Source organism: Rhea americana, unplaced genomic scaffold (assembly GCF_003343005.1).
Source record: "Rhea americana isolate MKP2758 unplaced genomic scaffold, rheAme1 scaffold_36, whole genome shotgun sequence".
NCBI lineage: Eukaryota > Metazoa > Chordata > Aves > Rheiformes > Rheidae > Rhea > Rhea americana.
In genome coordinates, this window is record NW_028186490.1 from 110,992 (window position 1) to 136,982 (window position 25,991).

At 38.6% G+C, this 25,991-nt stretch overlaps 1 protein-coding gene across 3 annotated transcripts in view; it reads right to left on the reverse strand.

Moving 5' to 3' along the window:
* Window positions 1–25,991, reverse strand: part of GBF1 (golgi brefeldin A resistant guanine nucleotide exchange factor 1) — a 110,536-nt gene that overhangs the window by 43,705 nt on the left and 40,840 nt on the right. For all 3 annotated transcript variants that reach the window (XM_085312186.1, XM_085312185.1, XM_085312184.1), the window contains one exon: window positions 3,004–3,135. In XM_085312186.1, the coding sequence (XP_085168312.1) occupies window positions 3,004–3,135 (132 nt within the window). The remainder of the gene's footprint in view (window positions 1–3,003; window positions 3,136–25,991) is intronic.

The window sequence follows — 25,991 nt, forward strand, 5'->3', positions numbered from 1 at the left end:
ATACAACTGTCTGATGACATGAGAGAGAGTAAGGAAAAAAAAAAAGTGAGAGCACAAAGATTAGCCATGAAATGCTTTGAAAACAGGAAAAAAAGGGCATTTTAAATAGATGCTTCTCAGAAGCATTTGGCCCTTTCACTGCGCACTTGTTTTAGACTGCAGAAGCAGTCTTCTCACAAAATAGACACAGCTAATGACACTTTTGAGAAGAGCTCTGGTTTCACCTGTCAGTTATGCACCAAAAGGCACCACAAACATCAGCCACATCGTATTTTCCCCACTGTGATTATGCTGGAGTCATTCCTTTCTTGCTCTGCACAATTTGAAAAGGGCTTGCATGATAAAGACAGTTTTAAGCTTTTCCTGTCTTTAGGCAGATAGTCTTTAAACTATCTTTAGTCTCACATTACAGAGAGAAATGTAAGACCAAAAAGCTTTAATTTAACAACACAACCCTAGCCAGATGTTCAGTTAGCACCGTTAATCCCAGCCTCACCGGTATCTAGAGCAGCAGCAAAGACAAGGCCTCATGTGAATGTCACCTAAAGCAGGAACTGAGGTCTTTGATTACAGGTTCTGCTCCTCAAGAAAATCCAGGCAGAGGGTCTTTTCTGCTGGAGCACGAGGACACACGTCCATGCACAGCTACAGGGATGCACTCTTCCGGAGGTGATCTAATTAATATTTTAAAGAACAGGTAGCTAAAAAAAAGTCTAAACATTCTTAACCACTTTTTTTCTGTTTCTCTGAGAAACAGAAACAGAAATACTCAGATTAAGTATTTGTAGCCAGTTGCGTATGCAGATATTTGCCTGGAGATACGAAATCAGTCTCAAATTCTGATCCCATTCAGACCATAAAAGCCCAAAAGAGGAGTCCATGTTCTCATTCCAATTTGTAACAGACATGTTTTGCATTATTGCTTACTCCTTCAGGGAGATATGTTAAAGACTTATTTACTCAGATTTTTTTATTTTCCTGCAAAATAACATTAATACTTCATCATTTTAGATTTTTTTGCCACTTATTTATACCCAACACTGCCCACTAACTGATGCTTTGACACACAAAGTTCTCATCAAAACTCTTTAAAACTCTTTCCTGCAAGTCTCTGCTTTTGTTCATTTTAATTTTGAGGCTTGCTCACATCACTGTGGTCTGCATCTACAAACACCTTCAAAACCTTTTTTCCTCCAACTTCCATCATGCTTACTCCAAAAACCAAAATCTTTAAAAGAACAGTGCCAAAAATTCAACTGTGTTCACCTGGCAGTGTAAGGAAGGAAAAGGACTAAGAGAACTGAGCTGGGGCAGGAGAGAGAAAAGAGGGAAGAAATTTTTTCCAAGTAAGACTAAGCATAAACAAGCATATATAAAAAGTTTGTCATTCACACAGGTATTATCAGAAAGGACTAACAGACTTTACACAGCAAAATCAAGTACCACTAATAACAGGATGCCACCATGTGAAGGCAGACAAAAAGCAAGCTGCTGAGTCACTGCATGTCAGCTGAGCCATAGTAACTACCACATGTGGATTATTAGACTTTCTCAGCCAGAGAAAAATACACACATTTAAAAATCAACAGAAAAATTAAATGAATGTATTTTACCTCATACTGAGGCAAAGAATATGCACAGAGAAACTAAAATAGTTCAGCTGATGCACTGATACTTGACTACATTTCAGTACTAATATGTATCCCAAAGATAACAAAATGCTATCATGTGTTCATGTTTCCCTAACACATCCCCTTTTTGCATCTTTAATTTTTACCTGAGCAAAAAGAGAGGACTACGGCCATTTGCCTGAGGCTGCTACTACTGAGCTTTCAAAAATTCAATACGTCTGCACGCATTCTAGAGCTACTCTGCATATAAGCAACTAAGTTATGCAATGCATTAGCTCAGTGCAGGCACATTACAAAACATTTGCACAAAAGCTTTCTTCCAGAAAAGCTTCCAAAGTGTTGAAAATTTCTTCCAAGTAAGGAGAAAATTCACATTTGGTCATATTTGCTCTTGTTATTCTGAGGCTTTATTTCTTGTGAAGCTGCAGTGAAAATTACAGGAAATCTAAGCCACAACATACTCCTGGTTAGCTTTATTTAAAAAGGAGCTGCCATTTAGCAGCAGATTCCAGCTGCAGCATGAGACTCAAGGGTTTCCTCATTCTCCTCAATATACTATTACACATCCAAGTCAGTGCTGGAAAGACTCCTCCAACTTTTATCTATTCTCTATTCAGATGTATTTCCAACCTCTCCACCTCTTCACTACAGGTAGTGGCTTCTGAACACCCTGCAGCAATGCAGGTCCGACCCAGCTCTGCCCAAGGCCACACACTGACCCCACACAGGGACAGCACAGGGGATCACTCGAAGCTAGTATTTCTGAGACCTGAGCTCCCATATATGGTGGATGTGAAGATTCCTGTATTTAAATTGGACTGTTCCCACTTTTCCCTTAAAGTATTAGCTATCTGCATAGATAAACAGGCAACTGCAAAACTGTTACGGCAACTGTGAGATGTCAAAAGCACTAGCACACTAGAGGACAGGGTCCTTCACCATGCAAAAAATGCCCTCACTCTAGAAAGAAACATTAGTCCACAAAAATAAATAAAAAATCTACCGTGTATGTATCTTGCAACATCATAATTCCCGCTGGTATTTTCTCCCCACTGGCCCTTTTCCTCAGACTGCATTTGAAAACATTTGATGAACACCACAATTCAAAAACAGGCCGTAAGCACATGCAGCAGTCAGGGAAGACTGGCAGCTTTGGCTCCATTTCCCACCACTGTTGTGGTAGGGCTGTGAAAGAGCATCAGGAATGATACTAAGAAACTGTAGATGCCTATTTACCCAGTAATACTGACACTTTTCTTATTTCCCCAAACTCCTCATTTAGGCTGCAAGCCTGCATCCTGACCAAAGACACTGCTCAAGGAGAAGCATTTGGCTGGCATTTTGGTAAATCCCAGGAAGTTGCACGACATACCTATTAGTGCATATGAGAGAAACTTATTCACAGACGTGAGGGCCAATCCAGTGATGGGGCCTGTAGTGTCTTCAGAGCGTATTACTTCCAGGAAAGGCCGAAGAAAGACATTGGGTTCAATTTCAGAAAGCTCTATGAAAAAAAAAAAAAAAAAAAAAAGGAAGAAAGAAAGTATTATTAGACTCATTACATTAGACTTCCATTCATTAGGCTTCATTTCATTTTCCGTTTAAGAACTTAGAGTAAGCTGGTGAAAGAGGTCTTGCAAAAGATTTGTTTCACAAAATTGGTGGGAAAGTCCGGGTTGCATGCACGCATGCCTGTATGTGTGTGTGTGCATCAGTGCATGTGTATAAACAAACAAACTAGAGAAGAAGAAAAAGGTACTTTTGTCTGTTTGCTGCTTTGGACAGCAAGTATTCACTCTAAAGCTGCTAAAAAAGAAGGCAGAGCTCTCAAGCTAGATTAAAAAGGAAAAGGAAAAGCAACAATCTTTCTAAACTTTTCAAGACCATCCATGCCTAGGAAGTTTCAGGAATGAAACACAAAAAAGAACAGCTAGAACTTGGGAAAGTGACAAAGAATGACAATTCAAGGAATCAAGGCAGGAGAAATCCTGAGGATGCTCTAGGAGAAAAAGCATTGAAAAGCAGGTGAAGGCAATAACCAGAGAACAAGTAGGCAGGCACAGAAGAGTATTTTAAAATTAACTTGGATAATACTGAGATCAGAGTCTCAGTAATACAAATCTCTCCTTCATATTTAAATACAGATGAACTTTGTAAAACCTACATTTTATTCCTAATAAAAGTTAACATGCCTAATGGCTAATATTGTCACAGAAACACTGACATTTATGTTCACGATGATCCAATACCTCATTTATCGGTAATATGAACCTTTTTGGGGTGGGAAAGAAAAGGCCTGTGATTCCTGAATCCTTACACAAGCTGCTGTTTTTCTATTTGCCACAAAATTCAAAATTGTTTTCTCAAAACAATAGAACTACCCCCAAACTCCTGACTCTAAGACAGGTAAGCAAAATGCCATTCGATCATAGTTCCTATTGGAAGGTTACATGTATCAAAGGAGAAAAAGCCTATCAGAAAGCAAGCTAACATACTTGTGACAACTTACGGGGAAGACGCAAAGGAGGAAGAATAATGCATTTTTTTAAATGCTCAAGTTCAGAGACCAATATCAAAGTTCAATAATTTTGTTGTCACCTAAAGCAAAACTATAATTAAAAAAAGAAGTTATCTGTGTGAATTATTAAATCACCCACAGCCTTTTACCTTACAGCTACTAGTTCAAATCAGGCCAACACAGTTAACTTGTGAGAGGTTAAAAGGAACGTGATGATTCAATTTTTTGGCTTAAGGACAGCTCCCCCGACTTGTCAGAAAATATTCTGGTGTTACATTACAATATTGTCACCTCTCAATAGCTCATGGAAATGCAGCGGATCATAAGACACGCTTTCATCAATGTTTATTTAAGTGTGCTTTATAGAACACTTATCTGTGGTTACAAGCATTTGGACAACATCAAATATAATAAGACTATTACTGATCAACACTCAAACTTGCCCCAAAGCTGACCCTGCCTATAGATCAGTCACCACCTAATCCATTCATCATAATTTTGCTGAAAAAGCTGCATCTTGAACAGTAACAAAACTGGACTTCAGCTGACATATGGATTAATAGTTCCAGCACTGAGTACTCCACATAGAGTAAGCTCAACAGACCTAATCTGCTTCCTTTCAAACCAGGACTCAGTCATTCAACTGTTTCTGTGGATTTTTGTTTTACAAACACGATGTATGGTAAACCCTAAGAGAACATGCTTCACATCACCAGGGTTTATCCTGCTGCTCCATTTCATTAGTGTGGAGACAAAACAGTGTTACTCAAGAAAACTTACAAGTTAACATAAAAGCCAAACCAGGAATAATAATCATGTGCACCCTACCAGTCAAAGGGACTTGTGTAAGACATTGATGTTTCTTTCCCTAAGCCACAAACATCTCCATAATACTTCTGTTAAGCTGTAAAGCATAATACAACTGCATCAAGGCAAAAGGAAGATATGCCAAATATCATACTGAATACACAATAGCTTGTCCCACAGTAACCCTACCAAATACGCACATAACTGCACAGGTGGAATGAGATGATGAAGCCGTATTTGCTAGCATAGGATACACAGCACACCATAATCCTCTTTCCATTAATTCATTTCTGGATAGCAGCTAGAACTTCTCTTCAAAAGAAAGGGAAGAGGTTGTAGGGTCATTTCCCCCTCCCCCCAATTACAAATCTACTGAAGATAAGGTAGTCATAAGACTAAGTGAATTAACTGAAGATTAGATTCCTATACAGTCTAACTCAAATTCCCAGCTTACACAAAAATCACAAAATGGTTTTGTCTTCAAAATGTTTTCATTAGGCTTTACATTAATTACAGTATTTTACATTAAGACATTAATAAATGTTTTCATTAGCATTTAACTTAGGCACAGACTATTGATCATAGAGCAACTCTGACCAGCCTGCCAGATATCCAGAGACTCTGGGTTTTAGCATAACAGCATTTTACACTAAACTCTTTGAAACTCTGCATGCTATAAAACTGTTTCAAATTGATGGTGGGTTATCAAGAAAAATTAAGAATACACTAAACAAGGAGAAGAGAGCACTTTCAGTGCAAAACTTACTGAATGAAGACTTCCTTCTGAGAGAGATCTAAATTTTAGTGAAATATCAAAAGCACTGCAGACTGCATCTGAGCAATTTCTACCTGAACACTAGAATAATTTCCTCTTACCAGCAGCCTTTGCAGACATTAAGGACTTAGGGGAGTCACCAGCTCATCTCTCCACTTCAAAAGTTCTCTTGAAAACAGAGCTCTATCTCAGTAACAGTGCTTGCTTCAACAGTAACACTTCCAAGAAGGAAAAAAAAAATCATTCTGTAGTTATTCTTGCTATACTTTGTCTTGAAGCAGATACTTCCCATTGCCTGGAAGGTCTTATCCACATCTGAAAGTGGCACTAAGGCTACCTGGAAGTTTTGAAACTAAATAAAAATTTTGTAAACAATTCAGTAAGGCAAAGATGATCAACCACACTCTTTTACCTCAATCCTGTTGAACTCTGCAAAGTTATTTTAGAAGCTCTCACTGAAAGGTTTTCACAGCATTATACTCCATGAGGTTGAATGTGGAACATCCAGAAACAACCTACCAGCACCTTCAAACTAGTTACTGCAACTGCAAGGCACTCTCCTGTTTAACTTTTGCTACCAAGGTTAGTCTACAGCACAGAACAATAGGCACCGAATAATGCTCATTTCACATGACTTTGGTTGAAACTAGCTTTCTTTTGAAAGTAGGATCACAACATTCAAAAGCTGTTCTGCCCAACAAGCTAAAACTTCACAGAAGAAACACTAAAAGGCATGAAAAAACAAGCCATTAGATTACACAAACTCTTAATCTTTCTTGGTCGCCTAACTGAAAAAAGCAGTAATATGCTTGTCCTAAAAATCTAAGAACCTCAAAAAGGACACTAAAATCAATTATAACTTTAACAGTTCCTTTCCCAAAGGAACTATTATAAATATATAAGGTAAATAATGAATATTTGTTAAGCCAAACTGGGGCTCAAAAAAAGTTCTGATTTCTCATCCCTTTGATTCTTGCTCTGCTCAGTTCAGGCGTTCAGGCATTGCAAGTGAGGAAACCATAGCCAGCAAGAGACTTGAGAAATGCTGATAGAGATATTTCTCCAACTGTATTTCCCAGCAGGAGACATTTCTCAATGTCTAAACTTGAAAATGGGGGAAGTTTCTCTGTTTAGGTAACTACTTTCAACTACACTACAGAAAGACCACAAGCTTGACCTCAGCCTAATGCATTATAACAGGAAAAACTGAACAAGTGTCAAAAAGGAGATCAAAACGTCACTAAGGATTTGTACAAGCAGCCTACCTTTTCAAACTGCTCAGAGCCTGGGAAAACTACATTAAAATAGAACTTGGTCTACATGAAGACCCTGGGATGCTTTAGAGACCAGCCGGTGAGCACTTTCCATTCCAAAAAGAATGGCCCATGGGTTCTGTCCCTTCAATGAAATTTCAGGAAAGCAGAGATCAGCACCAGTACTGTGCAGCTAGTCCAAAACAGCGCATGGGGACTGAAAAGTAGGGAAAAACTACTTTAAATCAGTATCATATCAGAAAGCTAGCTTTTCAGGCTGGCAATTTTAGTATGAACATGGAAATCTTCAGAGACCACAGTAATTTCCCTTCATACGCTATGGACAATTCACATTTAGACAAACACATCTATAAAGATATTTAAACAATAATTAATTCATGTTTAAGCACCTAATTCACATTTCGGCAATCCCATCCAGCCATTCTGGCACCTCAGCAAGCAAGCTGCATCAGTACAGGAGCAGGTTCCCCTCGCAAGAGGTTTCTTATTGTTAATACACTGTTGGCACATTCCTGATCTAAAACGCTCACATAAGCTGCTTTCCCCAGCAGTTAAACTCTTCACTCCTGAATGACTCTTATCAGGATCGGCTATGCGTTCCGAATCAGATTAAATGAACAAGAAAAAATTGTTTATGACAAGTTATTTCAACATCATTTGTCCCCAGGACAGGCAACTGCAACCCAAACCACATGACCTGGACTCCTCTTATGCAGCAGCTGTTGGCCTTTGACGCTCAACCTTCAGAAAGGCTGTTTAAATTTTATCCCACGCACCTCTCTAATGCAAACCAGCTCAGACAGGACAATGTTTCAAGCATGTGCTATTATCTTCCCCACTTACGCACTAAACTTATGAACAGTCATTCCCTTTTCTTGTTAAAAGTTAGGGAAAAACAACAACAGCAACAACATTGGTAACAGACCAGAAATCCAGGTCTACAGGACTCCTGCTACAGGAGTTCAGTTTATGACACCGAAAATTGAGGCACCCTCAAGCACATCCTGGCTCATCATCAAGAATACTTTCTGCAAACATGCCTTTCTGGCCTACACAATGTTACGTGAGCCTTGCCAAACAGCACATTTGCTCTTTTCATACAAGGGTGGGAACTTCCTGCAGTCTCTCTCCAGCAAGGTAAGGACAGAAGAAGAGCTACAAGAAAGGTACTTACCTTTTTAAATTATGTAAAGGTATTCAGGAGCCATACTTAGTATTCAATATACTCTCCCATTTTTTAAAAAACATTTCTGAAGTATAACTGCCAGAACAAGCAGTGGCTTAATTTCACGCAGGCTAAACTACAGAATCATAGAGGAAGGAGAAATTCTTTTGAGTTAGCCCCATGATTAGCTATCGGTTAATTTAGAGAATAACAAAAGTAGCAAATGGAACTACAGTAACGTATAGCTCTCTAAAACTGTGCATAGCTTGATTTTGCTTCTTATGCTTATAACACCCATAGAACAGTACATGTATACTGGTTCTAGGTCCCTCGGTTCCCCAGCTGATGAATCGAGGCAGCACATGTTTCATCAATCCGAAAACAAGTTCTCCAGATTGACTAAAAACACGTGCCACTCTGCACCTGCAATGAAAGACATGCCCCTGACTGGCTAGAAAGTTTAGTCAGACATTAAGCTCAAATTCACTAGTGGCCAATTAACTCTAGGTAACAACTATAAAAGAAGTTAAGCTGGATGATCCACATTCATCTGTTCCTAGACTTATGTTCCCCTCCACATAGACCTGGTATAGTCTACTAGTTCTCATGTGAAAAGAGCGCATCACCACCACCAGCACCATCCTCCTGCTAACAAAGACTCTTTTCTTTAATTTTGATCTTGTTTTTCTTGCAGTGTCTAGACTAGCCACTGCAACATGATGTTTAAATTAGGAGGTAGCAATTTTCTAGAGAATTTCTCATCTGAAAACAGAACAGACTGCTACTTACATAGTCTGAATCAGCAGCTAATTTGATCATAGAATCCTATAATTCTAATTACCTGAAAACAACACAGGCAAGGTTACTACACTCAAAACACAGTAAGAGGACATCAAAAAGACCACAGTGACCTGATGTTTCCTACAAATTCCCCAGAACATCATCTTCTTCCCCCAGAATAAACTCTTAATAGATGGCAAGGACTGGATTCTACATCTACCTAGGCAGACAGCACAAGAGAAGCTGAGGAGCTGGGAGCTTACATCCTAGTGTCTAGGAGGTATAAATCCTGCCAATTATTTTGAAAGACTGCTGGGATGGCACAGCATAGCATACAAACTCACCAAGGGGATCTGTGGAAGCAAGTTTTGTATGTCTCTGGAATCAATACTTTGCTATAATAAATGTTAACAGACAAGAAAGTTTACATATAATAGAAGTAAACAGAAATCCACAATTAAGGATATTCACACCAGTGAAGGAGAACTGAGAACTAATTGCAATCCTTTTCTGTATGCCTGTAAAATAAGCTAATTCCCTGTGAATTAAAGCAGGCATTCAGGGGCCCAGGCCCACCACACCAAGAGGAAAACAGTGCCATTCACAGCCACACATGCATGCAAGGCTAGAATTACAAATGCAGTTTGACAGGGGAAACCCAGAGCTGTCAAGCCTGTTCTGTTTGCCTAATTTCATTACAATGGTACAAATGCTTTCATTTGTCACACTGCAGCTTCATGTGTTTATCTCCTTTTCATTAAACATGACTTTAACAAATGATTGTTCCATAGTGTCAAGATCTCAAGAGCCTCTCAGAATTGAGATTTTATTTTGGGGAAGGATGACAGAATGCACACTGAGCATTTGATGCTCTTGATATCCTCTGGTCAGGGCAGTATTAGCTCAATTGAAACCTTGTCTCCTACAGGAATTATTTACATCTACCAGCAAAACAGTACCACTGACAATCCCACCGGTGTTAGCCATTAGTTACCGGGTTTTCATCTGATGCCATGCTTCAGCTTCAGCTGTTCTGCCCTCACATTAAAAATCCCTGGACATTTTTCATAAGCAGGTACTTGCTCTAGTATCTTCAGCCAAAATTACACTGAAAAACTCCAGCTGTGTCTCCAATTTTATTCCAAGTGCTTTTTACCCAGCCATAGTATTCTATTCCAGAGGGAGATATGCTTCAGTGATATTACGAAAAGTAGAAGATATTCACTGCATTCACAAGGAAAAGAAATGCTATCAACAGGAAGTCTGGAGCTACACAAATCACAAGTTTTCATGGTTTCTATCCAGATGGACTTAAAGTACAGAAGAAGAAAAAGATCTGGGATGCATTCTCAGCCCAACACAACTACTTTCCCTTTTTTTTTTAAAAAAAAAAAAAACATAAGCTATGATGGTGTATTAGTCATAGACACTGCTGACTGCAAAAAAAAAAAACTGTTGCGCTAAGAATTTCTTCCAACTTTAGCTTTTGAAATAATAATTTGTTTAATTCTGCTCTCATTTCTTAGCACTGAGCAGACAATGATTGGAATTGTATTTTCCAAAACTTTTTCCTGAGTTATAGTTGATATGTAATTAGTCAGAGATTATACTCAAAAGCCTCTGCTCCAATAACATAGCTCTAGAAATGACTGGAGTGGTGACTTGACATAGTGAGGTTGATGGTCACTGGGAGAAGACCTGCTATGGATCCTATGATGTTACCTCTTTGCCCTGTGACCTGATACCTCTGCAAGAACCATGGCTATTCAGATGAAAGGCAACAAATCTATTACTGTACACTGCACAGTAAAAGCCTACCATTTCTATCTTGGTCTCCCACAAGGGTGTTCAGAGCCAGCGTGAATGGCAATACCCATCTACCTTGTAGTATAATTTAAATGCTTATCCATACTTGTTTTCTAGAAACTCTTCCTCTTATGTTTATGAAGAGGATGAGCACTAAAGTAACACCTAATTTCACTAGGACATTTCAGGAAAAGATTACATCAGGACTCAAGGTTTGTAAATCCACAGATGCAAATTCATAATTACTTAAATTTTGATCTCAACTGTAGAGAGACTGATTGCTTTCAGGCAAAGGAGAGGGGTGGAATCCAGCTGAGCTGAGCCCCTGACAGGTTCAGAGACACAAGATTAGTTCTGTGGCTTTTTCAAAGACACAGGCAAGCTCTAAATTGTTTGTGCCTCTTGTAGTGGCACTTAAAACGTGCAGAAGTCTCCACAGCTGGAAATAATTAGCACACTCTTCCAGCTTCACCAACAGGCACATACATTTTGATGGCCTGACAATGTTTGAAAAGGAGTAGGTGTTTTTTTCTTTTAAAAAAAGAAAAAGAAAAAAGAAAAAAGACAATACAAGCGTGGATGCAAAGGAAAGCTTCCTCCACAATTCAGCAGGACTAGCAAAGACATAGTGAATCAGTACTTCTCATTCGTTGTAGACAATTTAAGTGAATTATAAAATGACTTACATCCTTACACATCATCAAAATGGAAGCAACCATGTTGCTTGTACTTGTTGAACTTGTACTTAACTCAAATATTTCAGAGTTGAAATACATCAGAAAGCACTGAATTTAAAGCTAGTTTTCTTAGGACTTTGTGGCTACTAATCTTTCTGAAGTATGAAAATGACCAAATCATTAGTTATTCCATTGCTAAATAGAAATCAATGATTCACATCGACAAAGTTGATGCATTTAAGAAACCCTGTCTTCTGGTATAGAAAATAGCCATCTTTACGACTGCTCCAAGGCTCAAAGTTACTGAACCTAGTCCAGAGTAGCCTTCTGCTAGCTGCTTATATACATCTTCTCTAAAAAAAAAATTTCCTACTGCTTCTCCTGAAAACAGTCAGTATTTATCACTAGGTCAGCAGCTCCCATCACTGATTACTGGATTGGGGTATAAAAAATGATTAAAAAAAGAAAGAAAGAAAGAAAGAAAGAAAAAGCAGCACTGTTTTAAGATCTGTAACAAAAACGTCCATATAATCTAATTAAAGTGCACCAGTAAAATGCAGATGCATTTCCTTTTTGTCTCTGTTCAGAGGCAGCAGAAATTGTTTCAGATTACTTACAGAAAATAAACACACAAAGGACAACAGCTAGTCCCTGTGACGAACCTCCACCAGCTCTGAGTTTCAGTACTCATGGGCAGCCCTCTGAGGCAGCGACATTCAACTTCAAATGAGATTACTAAATAAAGCTAAATCAAAGCAAAAAGCAGCCACCCCATGACAAATTCATCTGCCCTTGACCAAACACTGAGAGTTATTGATCTTGCTGCTGTTGTGAATTAGGGCCAGGTTTCCCAAGGTTCCCTCCTAATACAAGGAGGAAAGTACGGCCACTCTAACAAGGCCGACTAGGCTAAATGAAACCTATGGGGAATTGCATTGCACACTGCCAAGTCCAGAAGACGGACTGATCCGTCCATCTTACTGACAGCACAAGTTTGATGTATGTCAAGTTTAAGCACTCTTCTTCCCTAAAAGAAATTGGCACATGTCGAAGAAAGAGCAATTAGTTTGTGACACTCTACAGAACTCTATTCAGTCACTCTACTTGTTCCACTATGGTATTTTATACACGTCTTGCATGGTACCAGGCCCAAACTAAGTAGGCAATTTAAAAGCCCAAGAGAAATTAAAACTTCTTCTCTGGTATTTTAAAGTACTGTAATTCTCCACAGCTTTGTAAGTCTACCACACTATGAGTAGCTCTCTTATTGGAAATTCACCACATTGTCAAAATGAGAGTTTTACTATTTCTAAGAGGTTAGGAAAAGAAAGAATTACAGTTTAATCATCAATTAGCTGTATGGATGTTACCCATTCTGTTTACTCCTTCCTCGAGGGAAGCCCATGAATGCCAAAGGGAATCCCTCCAAACAAGACATTTCTTTTGTTACTAAAGAATTTAAAAACATCAGTAAGATGGAAAAATCCAAAGAGTAGAATGAAGAAAAATCTCATGACCCACAAGGGAAGAGAACCTTTTAATGACAAATATATTTCAGCCACCATTCTTCTCAAAGGCTCCATGCACCCTGAAGTTATGACTTGCACAAATTCCTCTATCCAACCTGAAACTAAGAAACTTTGTGCTTCACCACATTATTACCAGAAAGCAAAACTTCCTAGTCCTAATGGCAAAGCATAATTACCCAGAGCTCCAGTTCCAGTACACTACGTTACCACAGATGCAAAATGGGAGCCCCAAGAGAGGGTGTGCGTGCAAAACATCTTTGGAATATCAGCTTCAAACTAACTCCCCAACTAAACTCCTACTAAGGGGTGGAAATGGTTTATCAGAGAACAAAATCAAAGGGAAGAAAGACTGGCCTGGTGGCAATCAATCCAACTGGTGCCTTAAGACATTGCGAAAATGAAAATGTTTAGCAAAAAAAAAAAAAACAAAAAAACAAAAAAACAAAAAAACAAAACAAAAAACACACAAAACAGTAATAATTGAGAAAAGCAGCAGAGATGCACACAAAAGTTCTCAGAAATCTAAACAGATGGCCTCCATTAAAAGGCAACTAGATTTCTAGAGTCATGAAAATATTATGTTCTTGAAACTCGACTATGGAAAGAAATGAATTTCCCTATACTGCTATGTACAATCTACTGGCGGAAGGTGCTGACATACAAAACTGGCATATGAAAGGAAGCAGCAGACCAAAATTTGACCCATATTCACTGGTTTTGAAATGGAGAAAATCTCTGAACATAATTCAACTTCAGTGGGCACCCTAACTAGGATATATCAGAAGACAAGCATGCCTGTATCATTTAAACAAGAATTACATCAGTACCCAACCCCATTAAATACATTTTTTCCTCTATCTGCTGGAGTCAGGCCTCAGAAGACAGCAATAGAACAATAACATGCCTGCAAAGTGACCTAAAATCTATGTTAAGAAATGAAAGGATTCCATGTATTCATAAACTGTAAGATGCCCTTACTGCAGCCTAGACAGAGAACTCCATCGGTAAGCAAATACATTCTGTACCAGGTGGGGCCTATGCGTTATACTTTGGCATATCTGAACACAAACACAATCATTCAGCAGGCATTAACAATACCCATAGATTACTAAGATCATAGCACCATCCCAAAGGAAAAGGCACACTTGCCAAACAGATGAAAGGTGAAAAAGTATTTTTAGATTCCTATTCTATCTGCTCCTCTAGACTCAGAGGCTTCATATACCTCATTAAATAGAAATTATGTGCCTTCAGCAGAAAAAAGAAATCATATCTCAGGTAGTTCAGAATGATTCCTCTTCCAAGCAGGCAGACTTTGGTGCTGCCTGGGATTCAGCCTGAACTAACTATGCTCCAGCCAAAAGGTGACCTCTCCTGGTGAGGTCTACAATACACATTTCTTAAGTCAAAGATAGGATGGTTTTGTTCAAGAAAAAACACCTGGCAAGTCTGTTTTTCTGTTTTGTTTTGTTTTAAATAGCCTGCAAGGTTAAATACTATATATTTTGTTTTTCTTACATTGTCTGAAGAGACTGATGTGACCAGAATTTCACATACTGTGCTCCATCCAGCTCCACAAATTTATCCAGAATCTTGATTTCCATCAAGAGATCTAACAATAGTAGAAATCCTGTTTATGCTACTATTTCAGAAAGTGCACAAATACAGGTAACCCATGAATGCAACTGTTTCCATGAAGCAACATGGTACTCTGAAGCATTAAACTGAGTCGAAACTCCCCCTGCAACACCTTTGCCAACGATCAGCTGCAACCTAGGACAAGATTTTTCTACTCAAATCCTTAACACTTCCAAATTCGACCAAAATCTTTTCAGAGCAAAAAAGAGCCCATTTGTATACTGACAGTCTGTCTCTCTCCTGGGAGCATTCCAAACACCTAGTAACAATTCAGGTACCATACAGCGTAATGTAAGTGATTGCATAGTCTTGCCCCCTATTGTATATCAATATTGTATTGCATATGTTTAATGCATTCATTCAACAGCTGACAAATAACCAGCATCCCTGAGCAGCAGGGTTTGGTTAATGAGTACGAGCAACACTGGCATACAGGATACTGGCAGTATATCCTGGAAAGAGAATATTGGCCAGTTGCTAGGAAAACATCAAATACATCTATTACCACCTAAAGTTTGTGGCTCAGTATAGGCCATGACAGAAGAAACCTGAGGCATTCTGAATGACTCTGTCCTAGCTTCATTAAGATAGTCACTGACTGCACGTTATCTAGCAAGAACAATCTAAAAGTGACAGCACAGCACAAAACTTTAATTCACACAGATAAATAGGACCTGTTTGTTCAAGCCAACCCTCAGTTCACACACTTATGTAGGCTTCTTCAATCCCTGTCTCCTTCCCTTAGGGCACAAAGCAGCCAGGCTCTCCAAGTGAAATATAAAACACACATTTAACAGATCAGCGGACACAACTCTGCTTTAACCTCTCACCCCTAACATTTCTGCTATCACGACCTTTGGGACGGAATCATTAAACTTCAGCTGCATTTGTTCCCAATACTTGGTAAAAGCAAAGTCAGAAGAATTTCCTTTAGATTTTTAAGCCTAGACCTGATAGAATTTGCTCCGACAGGATTTAAGCACATACACAAACAAAACCGAGCATCAGATGGTACCAAGGTCCTTGATCACAGACAGGGAAACTAGCTCTATTCTCAGTCCCCGCCACTTGTCTCCCCTTCATGCTCTTGGACATGTCACTTTTTCTCTGCTTCAATTCCTCATATGGAAAGTGGAGATATTTGGCCTTTGCAAGTACTGTGCCATTACTTTACCTGAGAATAATTAAAAAAAAACAATTTACAGAAACATTAATCCAATAAAAGCTTCCTGTCCTATCACCCCACTTCCTCCCCCCTCCAACCTAAAGTAAGACTCTCAGTGAAGGAAGTTATTTTTTAAGTTCACATTTAAATTAGGCAAACATGCCAGGTTAAGATCAAAATTATCTTAATGATTTATCACATAGAGCACCAGTATCTCAGAGTTCAGTTTGTCCTGTGTCAAGGAAATTAAACAGGACATATTAGAATCACATCTAGAAACAACTTGGCAATATTTGACCATTTACTCTTGTGATGTCAGTGTTAAGAAATATTGAAAAAAAGCTAACTTACTGGGAAGCTAATGAATGAGGAGAAAATGTACATTTATTGAACAGCAATAGTTAAACAGTTAGCAAATCCTCATGGCCTTGTCAGAATGCAACCACTTCCCACAGAGCAGTATTTTGTATAGCTTGGAGGCCATTGCTTAAAAACAGAAAGTGACTCTAGGTAACAGAAGGATTTTGCAGACTCTTCCAAAAACTTGGGATGAAATCCCAAAGCTCTGGGAGAGCAAGGCGAGCACCTGTTTTCTTGAACAGTCGATTTTTTTTATGCTGCATACTTTACACAGAAGCTACATTATTCTGGCAAAGCTGCATTCCAGCCAAAAGTGCACAGTTAATGTTTTTTGCAGCCCCCAGCCTCCAGTGATGGATGATCATTTTATAATGAAATACTTTATGCTCAATCAACTTACAAATAATGGATGTTTTATCACACTGAATTTAAAAAAATGTTTTTCGGAAAAAAGAGCAACAGACGAGAAGATTAGCGATGAGTGGAAGCAAAAGTTATTGCAGTTAAGGATGCAAAAGTTATTCCTGTTAGGTGGTTAAAGGAGGACAAAAATCCAAGTGCTGTTTCACTTAACTCTTTCACTGCTCTTCATTAACAAATGGAAATTATGCATGAGCTAGTATTTCTTTTGAAAACATCTACACATAAATCGTGGTCCAGATTATTTGAAATACAGGTAGACCAAGTATTTCAAACTTCTACAAAAGGCTTTGATCTATAACATCTCAAGTAGGTGTCCAAAAAGCTAAGGCTAATAAGTAAGCACTGTCAAACAAAAGGCCTTTGAAAATACTATGATCTTTCATGCCCTCTTAACAATTCAGAATTAAGAAAAAAAATATCCTCAAACAACCCCTGATCAGCTGTGATGTTTTCCTCTCCCAGTTCTGCTTCCACCTCTCTGATGGGGAAGTTGCATTCCAAGACTGCTGCCATTTCTAGATCAAGATCTTGAACTAAACACTCAAATTAAATATGTACAAGATCCAGTCCTTGCTGTTACAAAACAACTGTTACTGTTATTACACATTATAGGTCAAGAAACCTCATAGTTTACAAGGCCATATTTTAAATCAACATCAGGCCTTGAAAAAGTCTTTAATCTAGTCCGACCATGGCAGAATGTTTCTTAACATTCTCCTTAAAATTTTAGAAGGATCTCTTGTAATAGCAAACAAGCAATGGAAGAATATAGAAAAGTGTAAGACACAACAGAAACAAGTTGCAACTAGGGAAATTGCAATCAGGTATTTTGAAACAAATTTTTGAAACAAGTGTGTTCAAAAAACCAAAACAGTTTGCCCAGAGAGGCGGTGAGATCATCTTTGGATGTACTCAGATTTCAACTGGCTCTAAACCTAAAGATTTAATCTCTCTTCCAAGCTAGCCCTGCTCTGAGCAGATGACTGGAGCAGATGACCTAAAGGTCTCTTCTACCTAAATTATTCCAATTTTGGTTTCAGAGTGAGCACAGGTCAGAAAAGTTTCTTGATGTTTTGCATTATGAATGCACCTATTCTAACATTTAATTGAATGAAGAGTTGCGTTTCTCAGGCCCTCTACTGGTTATCATCATCAGCACTTAAATACAAACAAGAAGCTCTTTCCAGAACTATCCCTAGAAAACATTCATAATTTTCTAAACCAGCCTTCTAAACAGAAAATGCAGACTCAGGCTGTGACTGAACTGAAAAACACATGGGTAGATTACCAAATTTGGGAACTTCCTGAAAACTAGAATAGAAATGGAGAATATTGGTCCAATCTTCTCTTCTAGAGATTTACTATAGCTGCAGATACCAAGATCCTCAAACAAACTGCACCTTGGTCCCAGGTCGCACTTGTCGCACTTCCAGACACAGAAGAATTCCACCAGTTGCACTGCACTGCCCTGAGCTCCATGAAGTTCAGAATTAATTTATGAACCTTTTATTCTACTGTTTGAAGCACTGCAAATATTAATGAGGCTAAGATTTTAGTGACAAAAACAGCCCTCCTCCCCTCCCCATTCCTCAGCTGAAGGCTGGCACTCAATGAATCAGACCAAAGGGAGAATAGGGTTTCCAGCACCTGCTTCTGTTTTCAAGTGTCCAGTAGAAACTGCTGTGATCTGGCAGCAGGCAGCCTGAAAATGTCGTTTTCTTGCTCTATGAAGGACTGAATCAGAGCACAAAAAGAATCCAGATAGAGAAATGAGTGAAAAGAGCAGCAGCAGACAAAGGAAGCCATATCTTAACTTAATATGGCCCAAAAGAAAACGCAGCTGAAGACAGTATGTTAAAGTACCATGTCCTCCCCACAAGCAAACACAGTATTCACCCTCTGTCTAATGCCGATTACTAGGGACACTGCTGAATATGCATTATTTTTCACATTAGCAACAACGTCTTTTCAAAGAAGTGGGTAAAATCTGACTCCACACTGTTGTTTGCTTTAGAACTACACTGCTACTGAGACATTATAGACTAAGGGTGTCTTCCCCAGTAACGACAGGTTTTTAAATCTGGAAATATAAAATACATTCCGTCTTAAAAGGGGAAACTCAGGAAATACAGCCAGCTTGTTCATTTTATACTAGCATGTTCATGGGAAGCTTCCTTATTACATAAAGAATGCACAACTTGGGGAAAAAAATGCTTTCTTCATGCAGAGAAATAAATAAGTTGAATACATTTATTCCTCATTAACAGAGTTCTTAACAAGTAATCTCAAACTTGAAAGAAAAGCAAGAGTATACCTACAAGCAAATTCCTTCCACAAACAAGGGAAAAAAATCCTTGCACAATAGGCAATACTATACACACGCGCGCACACACCACAGAGAGAAGAGAAAAAAAGAAAAAAAAGCATATTCTCTAGATCCAGTCAACATAGAGCATTTATAGCATTTCCCTCAAGAATCTAATTTAAGCCTAAGAGTTACAGTGGCAAAACTCCTAACTCAAATGCAGTTTTACCAGGATAAGCACCTTCACAACAGCATAGCAGCATCCACAGTAGGTAGTCTGCACTTACAGACTGTTGTTCAATTTGAGTTTAGATTTGCCACCAAAATAGAGGGGTATCAGGATCACATACTAAGCTTGCAAAAATACACACTTCTCAATCATATTAAAGAAGCTAAAAACCTCCTACATACATTTCACTAACTTCCAATCATATTTAAAAGATTAAATTCCCTTCCCCAAAATGCTCATTGAGATCTAAGTCTTCTTCCAGCTCTAAAGGCTTCTCTGGCCACAGAAATTGCTCACTGAAATTTCCCAGAATTTTGGAAACACAGAAAGGGTTAATCCACAGCTGGGAGAAAGCTGCCCCGGAAAATTGGAACACATGCTGTGGCTGTGACTAAATTTCACACTGGTTCTGTTGAGTACAAACATCCACAACTGTGTGCATTTGAGAGAGTGAGAGAAAAAGAAATGCTCCTTATATACTAGCTTCACCTGCTAGGTTCCTTCAAATGGATAATGACACGCTCCAGGGAATAGCAGAACTCTTCAGATTCACTTCACTTTTCAAGCTGAGATGAGATGCCAAAGCAAAGAATAAGGAAAAATAAAATAAAATAAAGAATAAATGGAAGGAAAAAGACCTTCCCTTTCCCGCTCTCACATTTTTTGCAACATACTAAAAACTCAAGCTTATGGTCTGGAAGAGTTATTCCACTGTTTAAAATTAGATATGTCAACACAGAAGCCACCTATCCTGAAATTTAAGACACACCTGTTCCATCCAAATACATTAAAAGAGAAATTGCACAGAGGGAAAGAGGAAGTGTCTAAGATATATAGATATATATATATATATATGTATATGCATGTGTGTGTGTATATATATATACACGTATATATATACACACACACACGCATATATATAGTGAAAGAATAAGGATGGTCTAGATCAGGTAAGCACAGAATCACAGATAGTTTCACACTGGAAGAGATCTCTGGAGGTCACTTAGTCCAACCTCTTGCTCAAAGAAAGCAGGGCCAGCTCTGCAGTTGTATCAGATTGGCTCAGGCCGTGTCCAGTCTCTGAAGATGGAGATTCCAGCACCTCTCTGTTCCCCTGTCCCAGTAATTCTGTCTGGGGAGAATTTTCCCCTATGCCCAACTGGAAATTTTCTTGTTAAAAATCCATGACTATCGCTTCTTGTACTTTTGCTGTGCTTCTGCAGGAAAAAAACGTGGTTCTGTCTTCAACCCTTCTCTACAACCCTCCTTCAGGTAGCAGAAGCCTGCAATTAGATCCTCCTTAGCCTTCTCCAGACTAAATGTCTGAGATACAGTTTTGGGGCTGTGCAGATAAGAAAGTGGTTGAACGCTGTGGGCACCAAAGGAAAAAGCAAAGCAGACTGTGGTCCTCTGGAGTCACCACTGAAAAACAATGTAATTTTCACGATGTGGCCGATTCTCGTGTAAGATTTAACTGGTTAAGCACATTACAATTATAAAGCAGTTTCTCAGAACAAAAAGAGAGGTAGTGCTTCAGAAGTGACAGGCAACAATCTCTTCTGCTAGTTCATAAAAAGAAAAATGGAGAAAAATGTCACACTTCCTACCCCCATTGCTGTGAAGACTACAGAAAACTGAGAACTATTCCATTGGAGAGCCAGACTGGTACTTTAGGAAATACTTCCATATCTGGAGAAAGTCTAACAGACTGTAATCTAGCAGCTTTTCAGAGAGCATGGATAAAAACAGCAACATTTCTACCTGTAAAAAGGATTTGCATTCAAACCCCAGAATGTTCTATTACAAAATGGCAGGAAAGGGGTTAAAAAGAAAAAAAAAAAGGAAAAATAAAGGCAAACAAACGCCCCCACCAAATATTTTCAGAGAGAGATCAAGAGAGACTATCAATGCCAAAAGACAGACATAAAGAGGCCAGCATTTATTATACCTTTCTCAGTAAATAATAGTAGATTAAATACAAAATAACATGTTCTCCTCCTCAAAGTAGGTTTCACCAAAGCACACAGGGAGAAGCAGAACGGTGGCAGACAAGCTGGTGGCAGACAAGCTCTCTACAGTAGAAACAAACATAGGATAGTTTCCATCTCCAACGTGCCCAACGCTGTCAGGAACGGACAAAGGAACTTCTACTCCACACTCTTAAAAAGGAGATTATCATGGACTCAAAGGGGGAGTGAGGGGGGCTTATTAACCAGACTATTCTTTACCTGATTCATTGACCATATTCCCCAAACACCTGCAAAGCTCTTTCTAGATATGTATAGACCATTTTCTAGCTATGCCTCTTCAACAAGAACTAGTAAATGCACAGAGGGCAGAATAGAGTAAATCAATGTTCAAGTTTTCACTATCAATGTCATCATATAAACTACCTTTAAAGGTTACAAAACAATCTCAAAGCAAGGTTCTAATCACTTACTGTCACCTGCCTACATAGCAGGCTTTCTAGCTGACCTTGAGTACCAACTTTCTAGCTCAAAATTCCTTTGGTTAATGGGCACACCAACTTTTTTTTAAGCATTCCTCTTTCCCCAGTGCCCTCTGCCAACAAAGTTAACCATGACTCCTGATAAAACAGACATGATTCATCCCTCAGTCACATCACACCAAAGTAAAAGGACTTTGTGAGCTTATTTTCCTTACCTCAATTACAATCAGCTGTTCATTTATATTCTTGCACATACACTGGCAGTGACTTGTACTTCCTGTCCCAACTACCTACCACAGTGCTCACACAAGTGATACATATGTCTATCTAGCCTTTGAATTTCAAAGGCTACAGAACTGACTAGCTGCAGACCCCAGTATCTTACATTTCTTTCTATCTCAGGGAAGAAGGGCCACATACAGTATAACATCACTCTTTATTGGCTAAGAAACTAATTAAAAAAAAACTCTTAAAAAAATGTTTGTTTTTAAACACTAAGAAAAACAAATGCCTTATAAGTCCATTAGGTGCCAATCACAAACGTGATTATAACCAGGACACATTGGAGGAAGTCCAAATTCATGAGTGTGGCTGGGTAATTTCCAATAATTCAGTATCTGTTGTTTGACATTGGTGGTGTAGAGAAGCACAGAAAACTCAGGCTTTTAGAGAAGTGGAAATCCACAGAGCATCTCCCCCTGAAAATGGATTCTCCAGGAAACACAAATGTTCCTCTCTGGCTCACTCAGAACTGTGGAAAGCCCAGTTCACAAACCAGGGTGACTTCCAGGCAGGTGTGAAACAAAGATACCAGCTTCCTATAGCTCCACCTTGACACCTACTCTATTACAAACCTTTTCTAAGGCCTCAGCTGGAGAAAGAAATCTGTGTCTCCCAGAGACTTAGTCTTCTGCTAAGTGTTTCTAGCCTTTAGATTTACAGGGCGCCACTTGAAAACACTAAGCCTGAAAAGCTCAGAGCAGAAACTATTTTAAATAACTTTAAAATTAATTATCAAAGATCTCATGACCTAAAGTTTTTACTCATGACTCTTAAAGGTCTGAGGCCAGCAAAAACAGAAACAGAGCTGGAGAGTTCGTTCCGCTGTTCTTGTTAGGTACCTCAGATTATGACACACAAGGGGACAAAAATTACTTAATAGCATGTCAAACTCCATAGTCATTATTCCTGCACTATGTACACGAATGATGATCAAAGAGGTGTGGATGCCTAACAAGAAAGGCCTGAGAAGAGGCTAGACACTGACCTATAACTCGAGACGATAACAGTTAGTAACAACTATTCCATCTGTGGAAGTTCCAAAAATGTGTTTGATTTGGGAAATTGTGTGTGTATGTACTTTTTTTTTTTTTTTAAGGAATAGATAATTTTGTTTGGAAAATACTAAATTGAGGAAATAAAGGTAACTCTTGCAAAGGGGAAGATGGAATTTATCTTAACTATGAAATTAGCTTTTGGATCACCTTTAAATTTTTCTCCTTCGATAAGTACTATTTTCTGGGAAGTAGATCCTTATATTTTCCCATTCTACTTGAAAATGTAAGCAGCTACCTTCCTGAAAAAGGAAACAAAATTCTTCATATTCTATTAAAACAAAACTAGAAAACATATTTTTATCATTATGTTTCTAGACATTGCTTAATTCTAAATCCATTTATTCAAAATGCTATGCATCATTTGGCAACTGAATTTATAGGGCATAGACTTACTTCAAGAAGTTATTACTTTAGGAAATCAAACCCTCACTCTACTTGGCGGTATACAAACTAGCATATGACAACAGTCTGACAAAATTCAGTTGAGAGTTACACCTGTACTGACTGTACTAACAGACGATCTTCAGTCACTAAGACAGGCTATCTGCTGCACAGCCAGGGCTGCGTTTCACAAACAGAGCTGTCTGCCTAGTTCTGATCTAAAGAGCTCCTGCGACCGCTGAACAAGGATCAGCATATACAAATGCGCAGTATCTGGACAGCAGGCAAGTAGGACAAAACAAAGCACTTTTCACAGACTAATAGAAATCACAACTGTAGCCAAGTTAAGGTAATTTTTTCTGAGTTGAGCAACTACTCCAGAAATAATTTATGACTAACATATGAACAACTACTAGACAAACTAAGGAAAAAAAAAAAAAAAAAAACCTCCCTGCCTCCTCATTGTTAAGCTCCTTTAGATGCCACGATCGCATTATCTTGCTCTGCTCCACGTTAAATTCTTAGTTTTCCAGAATAAATCCTTACTTTTTTTGTTTTGTAGTGTATTTCAGAGTAACAATCAGCTCGGCAATCCAGAATACAGCAGACTTCTGAGATACCAAGATCTTCCTGTACCAAATGGAATTTTCACCATCTTCCAGGCAAATCTTCTGCACTGACCTGTTAGTCACAGAAAAGCTGTAGCAGCACTAGGGAGGAGTAAGGGTGAAAAGAAAGTACCTCAAAGTCAGAGAGAAAAAATTATGAATGCTGGGGATCTACTACTATTAATTGGTAAAATCCAAAAGCCAGATAAAACAAAAAACCAAAAACTGGCAAGTCATTAACTCAACAGCAATTAATTTGACAATTTTGTAATTTTGTATTCGACAATCTTATCTCAGAACCATGACAATACAGGACAATAAAGACCAAAACAGATACTTCAGCAAGCTGCATATTTAGCATATTTTGAATTTCCTTACTACAACCAGATTTATTCTATCAGAAATTTTATATGGTCTCTGAAGAACTAGTGCATGACCTTGCATCTCTTATGAGAAGTCACAGCTGTATTCCCACATTGACTGATAAAGACAACTGAACAGACAAGCAGAGTCTCATCCCCTCTTCAAAACAGGCTAGACATTTTAACTCATCTCACTGAAAAATGATTTGCTGCCATCATAATTAAGCATTTCTGGCTTTCTATTACATGGTTCAAAACTAAACATACCACACCTGAAGTGCCAGACAACTTCATACTCTTGATCGCAAGTGACAAGAGGTAAGAAAATACCATGAAGTCTCATTCATCCCCCTTTAAAAGGCTAACACCCTCCCAAAATGAATCTTAGTGTAGCAGAAATGGCTTAGATCTCAAAAAAAATTCATCACAAAATCAGAAATCTTTGAAGTTGAAAAGAAAGGTCAGGCACAGGAATTAAAAAAGATAAGATATAGGAGTTGGGGAAGCAGAATAGCTGGTTAGAAAAAATATCTTAAAGCTGCAGAACCCAAGGGAGCAATGGGGAGTACAAAGTCTTGTTGGGAGAACTTATGGTTAATATGACCAATAAGCAGACTGATACTTTGAGTAACTGTCTCGATGGCAAATAATCAATAATACATATTTTTTTTCCATTGTACAGAAAGACTAGTCTTTTAAACATTAGTGTGACACTAAATAGACATTTCGAAATCTCTACTTAGACAAGTATTTCAACTTGAAATGCAACTTTCACTTCTTATTGATACTAAAGAAGTCAGTAGAGCACCTCCAAGTCCATCTTCCACAAAGATAATCCCTATTCAGTCCAAGTAGTCTTCAAATATAAGACCTCACTTTTATTTAAGTGAAAAATAAAATCTACTGAGAAACTGCTTCTGAATTCCTGCCAGGTACACCTTAGCAAGCTCCATGCCTCACACCAGGCTCTACCTTTCCAGCCTGCAGCCCTAGTTTAACAATCTGCATGTTAGTACCACCTTCTGGGAAGGATTAATTTGGCCACAGTCAGCTTACTTCCCACCCTATTAAATGCAACTGGCCCAGCCTTGTTGGGTCTGTATTTTCCTTCTTCTTGCAACACATGACCAGCGAGCTACCACTTCTTTTGAGCAGCTTTCCATCTCAAGAGAAGCTTTGCATTAAATCTTTTCAGCTAAAAAGATTTAAAGTGCAAAAAGTGATAGGCACAAAGATTTGAAGTCTTTGCAAAAATATCTTAATCTTTCCTTGCCAGCTTTTGCAGGGCCTCTTCAGCTCACCCTACAGCTTCCTGTAGGGTAAGGGAAAAAACTTGCATTGCCCACAGCAGAACATCTTGCAGCCTGTCAGCTTTAATTGGTACTGATTAGACAGAACTTAGATCATTTTCTAAACTCTAATACTCTTCTAGGTTTGGGGTCCTTCCCAATTGCCCCAAAATGGACATGTCACCACTGCTGAGGTCAGAAAGTCTTCTCTTCAGAGCCAGATAGGCAGACACTCTTTGCCTAGATGATAGTTTGGCCTTCCTTGTTTGGTTTCTTTAAACAACCCTTCTTAATCTAAACCAGTAAATAAACCATCAAAAACAGCTCCACAGAGGCATACACTATGCTCCCAAGAAAAACCCAGATATTTTTCTAAAGCGTTGGAATTGGAGCCATGGATATTTTTAAATAGCAGGTTAATGCTTATCAGCTTAGTGCTAATTAACTGTCTGCCCACTCTGTAGCTTGAACGTTTGCAGAAGG